At 38.2% G+C, this 8643-nt stretch overlaps 1 protein-coding gene across 1 annotated transcript in view; it reads left to right on the top strand.

Annotated features, from left to right (window-relative positions):
- The window catches only part of LOC108248746 (epidermal growth factor receptor substrate 15-like 1), a 145172-nt gene that overhangs the window by 17043 nt on the left and 119486 nt on the right, over window positions 1-8643 (top strand). The window contains exons 5-9 of the mRNA XM_037974303.1: window positions 1008-1055; window positions 1280-1375; window positions 4351-4419; window positions 7921-8046; window positions 8358-8417. Of these exons, the coding sequence (XP_037830231.1) occupies window positions 1008-1055; window positions 1280-1375; window positions 4351-4419; window positions 7921-8046; window positions 8358-8417 (399 nt within the window). The remainder of the gene's footprint in view (window positions 1-1007; window positions 1056-1279; window positions 1376-4350; window positions 4420-7920; window positions 8047-8357; window positions 8418-8643) is intronic.

Below are 8643 nucleotides of genomic sequence, written 5' to 3'. Positions count from 1 at the left end.
TTTTTTTTTTTTTTTTTTCTTACAGAGCGGACGGAGCAATGACTTATATTTGGGACGGAGTTTGTTCAGCAAACGCGCTGCGGGTGACGTCACCGTTTCTGCGACAACGTTAGTGACGCATAAATTGCGTGACACATATCGATAATGACTTTTGTTGCCAACGCTTTTATTTATCGAATTTTATCTATTTTATCGATTCGTTGTTGCAGCCCTAATTTAATGTATTTGTAAATGTGACTTAAATTAGGATTCAGTTTAGATGCAAACAATTTGTATTTATTTAAATAGTATTTTTGTTTAAAAAAGTATTTCAGAAGTGACCTTTTGTAAAACTGTAGTTGTGTAAATATTTGACACAAATATCTTACAATATCACATAATAATTATCCATATTTTTAACTTTCCTGTCAATCATTTTTATTTACTAAATCACGGTCGGCCGGTGATCGGCCAGCAAACAGCCACCTACCACCAGGCTTAGCCACTTTTCTGGGGGAAACCCTGTATCCACATTAGTTTAAAACAGTAGATAAAACGTGTTTTTGCCCACGTGTGTGTTCTTGTTTGTTTTTTGTGTTAGCAAACTGACTCATGAACCACTTGTTAGATTTTAACAAAACTCTCAAAGTAATCATTGAATGCGCATCAACGACTTATTAACTTTTGCAGTATCTTCAATTCAAGTTGGATGCCACAGCTAATCGACTTTAGCAAATACAAAAATAGTTATAACTATCAATTTTACAGAGTTAAAATTTGATATGGTTGAGAGTTATCCACAAGATATACTTTAGAACCTAACAAGATCTCACAATATCACCAGATCCCCGATTAAATCCATTTTCAAGGTTTGACCAAAACAGCTACAACTCTGTCATTTCTCATCATAAGATGATTTTAGTTTAACACTGATATAAAATACGCCACGTGATATGCATTCCTTTTAACGACTGCTTGGCCTTTAATTTATTTGTATCTTTACTGTCTGTTTGTGTTTTGTTCTTCAGGTCTGGGATTTAGCTGATCCTGATGGAAAAGGCTTTCTGGATAAACAGGTACATCAAAAACTTTAAAACAAAGAAAAACTTTGTTGCCATGGTGCTGTCATGCTCCTGTCATCAGCATACATAATGATCATTAGCTAGTAAAAACAAAAAGAGACAATGGATAAATGTCTTTTTTACATGATAAATATTTGCTTTAACAGATATTTTGTATCTTTGTAGCCTCATTGTTTGTAGTATCTGAGAGGATAAAGAGTGTTTGTTGTCTTTTGCAGGGTTTTTATGTTGCTCTGCGGTTGGTGGCTTGTGCCCAGAGTGGTCATGAAGTCAGTTTGTCCAATCTCAACCTCACAGTTCCTCCTCCGAAGTTTGTGAGTGTGAAATCATCTTTAAAACTAATGTTTAGCATTTTTCAGTCATGGTAACAAATTAAACAGACTCTCTTTTTATCCTAAGGTTTTACTCATCACATAATAAGTAATTGGCTCTTTAAAAGTCTTTAAAACAGTAAATACACTTCAGATCAAGATGTAGATGATGAAGTAATCATCTACTGCCTGTGTCACCTTCTGTTAATAATACAGTTTCTTAAAATAAGTTTGTTGTCTTTGAGTATTTTAATATACATGTATATTTTATTTTTAATAAGTAAAAGAAAGAAAAAACTGTTGTGCAGAAGGCACTGTTGCAAACATTGCTATCGACTGGAAGCGTTAATCGTGATTTTACAGCAAGCACTAGAGATAGACCAAATAATCAGCCAACTGATACAGAAAAATTATGCTTGTACATACTTCATCAGTTACAAAGTAGGAAAATAAAAATGCATCAGCAGCTGCTACAACCAGCTTACTGGAGCCCACAATTTAGCTTTTTGTTCTGTTTTGTTTTGTTTAGTTGGATTTTTAGTGAGACTATTGTCTTCATAAACTCACTGTTCTCCTTCTTGCACGGCCACTCAGTTTGTGAGGACAGCCTGCTCTTGGTAGATTTACACATTTACTATAATCCTTCCATTTCTTGATGGATTTAACAAAACTTCTGGGGATGTTTAGGGCCTTGGAATTTCTTTTGTATCCTGAAATGCCTGAAAAAATCTCAAAATATTCACAGATAACCAATATTATGTGCTTTGTTTGCCTAAATTTTTCAATCCACCATAGTCTAAAACTTTGTTCAAAATAAAATAGAAACCAGCTATGTTGGTTAGCATTTATATGTTTTTCTTTATTAACCACAAGGGGGTGCTCAAATTTAAGCAATATTTCTTGGGGTTTGTAGCTAGGCTATGTCTGAACAGAGTACCAAATTTCAAGTCGTTTGGCCAAACAGAGTCCGTGTTGCCACTGCTAGCTTCAGTTACGAACTTCGTAGATAGTAACAACATGCTTGAATACAGAGCCGCAAATTTTGATCTGCACTTTTACAGATTGTGCAAGGAACATATCCTGTAAGTCTTAGCACTCTAAATTCAACAAGTGATTTTTTGTGAATTTTTCGAAATGTTAAAGGCTACACATACATTTCAACAAAACCAGCCACTAGGGAGCATGAGCCCCTGTATCTCTTGTGCAGATACTGAGCCTGGGTAAATGGTGATGGTTGTGTCAGGAAGGGCATTTGGAGTAAAGCACTTTTGCCAAAACAAACTTGCAAGCTCATCCAAAGGACACCATACTAGATTGGTTGAGACCCGGGTTAATGACAACCGTCACTAGTGCTTTTGACAAGCAGGGTGCTGGTGGAAATTGTGCTACTGTTAGTCGAAGACCATGAGGAAGGAAACGTGCCAGGAGACAGAGGGAGAAGAGGAAAGTCAAGAGTGCAGGACTGGGGGTAGCAACTCTAAAAGTAGGGACAATGGCAGGCAAAGGTAGAGAGCTGGCTGACATGATGCAGAAGAGTAAGGTAGATGTATTATGTGTGCAAGAGACAAAGTGGAAAGGCAGCAAGGCTCACAGCATTGAGGCTGGGTTTAAGCTGTTTTACCATGGTGTGGATTGGAAGAGAAATGGAGTAGGGGTGGTCCTGAAGGAGGAGTTAGCAAGGAATGCAGTCAAGGTGAAAAGAGTGTCAGATAGGGTGATGTGTCTAAAGGTAGAAGCAGAAGGTCTGATGTTGAATGTTGTCAGTGTTTGCTCCACAGCTTGGATGTGATGTAAAGAGTGTAAGAGTGGAGGCAGGAGTAGGCAGGCAGACTACATTCTGTGTAGAAGAGGTAATCCAGTGGAGGTTGTGGACTGTAAGGCTGTGGCAGGGGAGAGTGTGGCCAGACAGCATTGAATGGTGGTGTGTAGGATGAGTGTTGTAGTGAAGAAAAGGAAAAGAGTAAAGGCAGAGAAGAGGGCCAAACGGTGGAAGTTGAGGAAGGAAGAATGTTGTGAGGAGTTCAGAAAGGAGCTGCTAAAGGCACTTGGTGGTAAGAAAGAGCTTCCAGATGACTGGCCTACTACAGCAACAGTGATAAGAGAGACAGGTAGGAAGGTACTTGGTGTGTCATCTGGACAAAGAAAAGGTGATAAGGAAACCTGGTGGTGGAATAGTGAAGTGAAGGTAGAAAAGACAAAACAGGAGACGTATGATGAGTTGTACAAAAGGCTAGATGCTGTGGAGAGAGAGAAGGACTGGTGAGACAGAGGGATCAGGCTAGAAAGGATGTGCAGCAGGTTAGGCTTGTTAAAGATAGAAATCTAACAAGCGAGGAGAGTGTGATGGGAAGATGGAAGGAAATAAAGACAGGAGACAGAACTGGAAGTGGCAGAGCTGAAAATGTTGATGTTCTCCTTGGGAGTGACAAGGATGGATAGGATTAGCAATGAGGTCATCAGAGGTACAGCACAGATTGAACAACTGGGAGATAAAGTTAGAGGTCAGACTTAGATGGTTTGGACATGTGCAGAGGGAGAGTGGGTATATTGGTAGAAGGATGTTAGAGATGCAGCCGCCAGGAAACAGACAAAGAGGAGATGTATGGATGCAGTTAGAGAGGACATGGAGGTAGTTGGAGTGAGGACAGAATTAGATGGAGGAGGATGACTTGTTGTGGTGACCCCTGAAAAGGAAACAGCTGAAAGAAGAAGATGATTAACAGATTTAAACAAAAAAACAGCAAAGCCTGTTTTCGTTCAAAAGCTTCTGGTCATCATCATTATCACCTTTATTTAACCAGATAAAAACCCAATGAATGATCTCTTTTCCAAGAGTCACCTGGCCACGAGGTCAGCAGCACATGTCATAAATCAAAACAATTAAAAATATAGGTCTTGTTTCAGTTGTATATGAATATCTTGCAGTAAAAGTTAGTAAATGGATCATGTGACAGTGCAGAGTATATATTTGATTTCAGAAGGACCCCAGCAGTCCATCTTTGAGCACCACAGCCTCTGCCTCTGGAGATTCCCATTGGGCTGTCAAGGTGTGTTCAAACAGAAGCGCACACATACACACACACACACACACACACTCTCTAACACGTAATCCAGTATCTCACTTGGCTGTGATGGTTGGAGACTAGATGGTGATCAGCATTTATAAGGGAGTCTCTAAAATGTTTTGAAATGCACTGGGGGTTGGGGGGTATGGATATTGCGAGTCTCAGTTTCCTTGTGTGTGACACAGAGACTTGCAGACTTGCCACTTGAATTTTGAACGTGTTCAAAAAATTGCTCAAGTTTTCTCTCAAAATTGTCACATTTTTTGCAGGTGTCTTAAACCCTTCTTGATTTTTTGTTGCAGACGACTCAAACCGATTTCAGGATCGCTATAGTTGGATGACTTATGGGTGGCAACATAGTACCTAGTATTTTCTTTCAACATACAGACTGATTAACTGACTAACCAATGGCGGCACCAGGGGGTGGCCAATGATGGCCTTGGCCACCATAGAATAATCTTCGGCCACCACAATTTCCACTTGGAAACTGTACTTTTAAGCAATATTAAAAACAGAAAGCATTTCTGCCATTTATATAGTCAAAACAATACATTTATGGCTCTGAAAAATTGTCCGCTCCCCCTTATCAGCCTAAAAAGTGGTTTGTTCCATTGGTCCCTAAAACAGAGTGTGCCTGAGTTCTGAAGGAGCTAGCATGAATTACTGGCTTCCAATGAGTATCTTAACATGTCTCTTGGGATAATAGTGAGCACATCTGCCTGTTATGCAGGAGAATTGAGTTTGACTCCCCCACACAGAGTTATTATTATCTACTCAAACACTTTATCGTTTTGTAGATTGCAACTGTAATGTTTCTATAATATTTAAAGGGATGTAATAGGAATGATAGACCTCGTCTGATCATTTTAGTTGTTCATAATTTTTTGTTGACAGACATCACAATAAATGCATGTATTTTTGTAATTGTAATACTTTTTATTTGATTTAGTCAGTTATTTATTGGATGTATGTGTTCTACTTGTAAACTCGTTGTTTTTATTCTTGAAAATATGCTCATTGACAATAATTTAATGACCACAGAAAAGTCTAGATATAAGCCAGATTCAAAATATCTTCAATTTAACATGGTTCTCAAGAATCCTTAGAATGAGGAAAACTACACACTTTTTTCATTCACTTTTTACATAACCAGATGAAAACCTATTGAAACCAAGATCTCTTTTTACACGGGTGACCCGGCCAAGAGGTTAGTAGCACATGTCATAAAGCAATGATCAAAAACAAGATACATTATAGAATAAAGCATACAATTATTTTACTTGCAGAAATGGCAATAATTAAAAACACAAGCAATGATTAAAACACAGGCAATGGTCAAAACACAGGCAACCTGTAAAGGTATCACTGACTCTGTCTTTCAGGATAGAGCAAAAAGCTCCAAAAGAAATGAAGTCTGGAAATTTCAGATCAGCCTTGTAGGGTGTTCATGCCAGGGCGGTAGCAAAGCTGAATGCTCATTTCCCTTCCTACAGTTCTGACACAAGGAACTGATAGATGAACAAAATTGTTAGGGAGTGAAGCATAGTGGCTGTTAGTTATTTATAGAAAAGTGCACAAATGAGATGGACCTAAGCCCAATAGTGCCTTGTAAATTAGAGTCCAGTGTGTTTACTTGTGTGCACTCAGAGAAGACCAGCTACATTTAGAGTACAACTCACAGTGATGAGTGACGTGGCTTTAACCAGTGATAAACCACAGGGAACTGTGGTAGACTATGTCCAAGGACTGGAGACATGTGAATAGGGCACTTATGTACAGCGCATCACCATAATAAAACAAAGGCACAAAGGCGACTCACACTGAGAGTTTTCTAACTTTGAGTGAGAAACAAGATTTATTTCTTCAGTTTAAATTTGGCTACCAAGTTAGCAATGTGAGCTTTAATGGGAGCTCACAATTAAGAAGATTCCCCAGTATTTGTAATTTGAAACAAGCTTTATATGTTTTCTTTTGGAGTTAAATTTGCTGGGGTATCTGTTATATGAGAAAATACCAGGAGCTTGGTTTTGTCTCATCTGTAAGTTTTTACAGATGAGACTGAACAATATTAAATGCATTCTGTTAAACCTCAAACGCCTGTATAAATGACGATGAGCAGCGATAAATAATGGTCTCGTCTGCATAAAAATGACAGGTAACATTTGACAAATGATGACACAGATCATTGATGTAAATTGAAAATAGAATTGATCCGAAGACTGAACCTTTGGACATCCCTTTGACAACATTCAGAAAGTAAGAGGTGGCTCCTGCCACCTGAACACATTTTGTTCTGTTGGTCTAATAGTTTGCAAGCCAGGAAACTGTATGTTTCAATAAACCAATGTGATACAGAGTATTTATCAGTAGAGTAAGATCAAACGTGTTGAATGCTTTTGACAAGTCAATAAAAAGTTCAACACAATAAAATGCCTGTATAAAATCATTCAAAACTTTAAGAATAGTTGTAACAGTACTGGGCTGTTCTCTAAAACCTGACTGAAACTGAATTTCACAGACAAGCTTTTCGAACATCCATTCATCCACTTCTTCTTTTTTGGGTCACGGGGAGCTGGTGTGTCTCCAGCCATCACTTTGCAGGAGGCAAGGGTACACCCTGGACAGTTCACAATTTCGATCACAGGGACAATCAAGACAAACAATCATTTACACTCTCACTCACACCTAACTTGCATGTTTTTGGTCTGTGGGAGGAAGCTGGAATGCCCAGAGTAAACCCACACGTGCACGGGGAAAACATCCAAACTCAATCCCAAAAGGCTCTAGGCCAGAAGGTGATCCTGCAACTTAATTGCGGCAGCTCTATCCACTGCTCCACCGTGCTGCCATTCAAACAATTCAGCTAAAATACATAATTTAGAAATGAGTCTGTAGTTTTCATTTGTGGGTTCCCCCCTTTTAACAGAGAAAGAACAAAAGCTGATTTCTAGACCTTAAGGATTTTGTTGGTGGTAAGACTGAGATCAAAGGTATAAGAGAGAGGCTCAGCAATAAAAAAAGCAACTAGATTTAGAAAAAATGGTTTGATTTTATCAGGCCCGACTGCTTTACCTGTGTCTAGCCTCTTTAGAGCACTCAGATTCAGACACAGACAAACTCAGAAAGGCAGGGGATCTGCCTACTCACCACCTTCGGAGTCAAGGGTTCATTTACATCAGCCAAGTCAGCATTTGTCAGCTCAGGATAGAACAATTCGAACAGGGATCCAGCAGAAAGAAACTGTTCATCAAAACAATTGAGTACAGATATCCTATCAACAGAACTGGGCAACTCATTTGTCATTATGTGGTTAAAAGATGATTTTATGATTTGCCAAAATTATACATTATAAAGTTAATGTGCTTTAAAAATCTGTATTGGTAATCCTTCAGTTTAGGAAGTCATGTCTTCAAATAATTACAAGCTTTGGTTTATTCAGTGAAATGTTCTTTTATATAAATCGTGTGTCCTTTATCTTTACAGCCTGATGAAAAAAATAAATTTGATGGGATTTTTGAAAGTCTGGCTCCAGTAAACAGTTTGCTGTCAGGAGAGAAGGTCAGACCAGTTCTCATCAACTCCAAGCTGCCTCTAGACATCCTTGGGAAGGTATTTTCTTCAAGATTTTTTTTACAGATGTGTATTTTTAACTAACTCTCAACACGTAAATCTACCAAAACATTTAAAATCTTTCTAGAAAAGTAGAACCTGTAGTGTGATTGTGTTGTGGATGGAGTATCCAGAGTTTCAGGCTTGCTACATTGAGGGAAGACACATTACTGTGTTACAAACTTTACAGTAAACCCTAAATGCACAAGGTTTGATCATAATTATGAAGCAACATGAACTTGTAGCTGCTATTAACTAATCTGAAAATATTTCTTCTATAAAGACACTTCCTGTTCATTTTCCATTGTTAGGTTTGGGACCTGAGTGACATAGACAAAGATGGACATCTGGACAAAGATGAATTTGCAGTGGTAAGTTTTAATCTTATCTTATCTTTTAATTATAGCAAAGTTTTAGGTAGGTAGGTAGGTACATTTATTTATATAGCACTTTTCAGCACGAGGCGACTCAAAGTGCTTTACAACACAAGAACAAAATTACAGACAGAGTTACAGAACATGACAAGATAACTAAGCTAAAACATGACATGACAATGCTAACAATGATAACTAATTGTCTAAATAAGCTAAGCTAAAC

The sequence above is a fragment of the Kryptolebias marmoratus genome, linkage group LG24 (assembly GCF_001649575.2).
Source record: "Kryptolebias marmoratus isolate JLee-2015 linkage group LG24, ASM164957v2, whole genome shotgun sequence".
Classification (NCBI taxonomy): Eukaryota; Metazoa; Chordata; class Actinopteri; order Cyprinodontiformes; family Rivulidae; genus Kryptolebias; species Kryptolebias marmoratus.
Note: the sequence above shows the minus strand (reverse complement) of the source record. Positions and strands in the feature narration are given on the sequence as shown.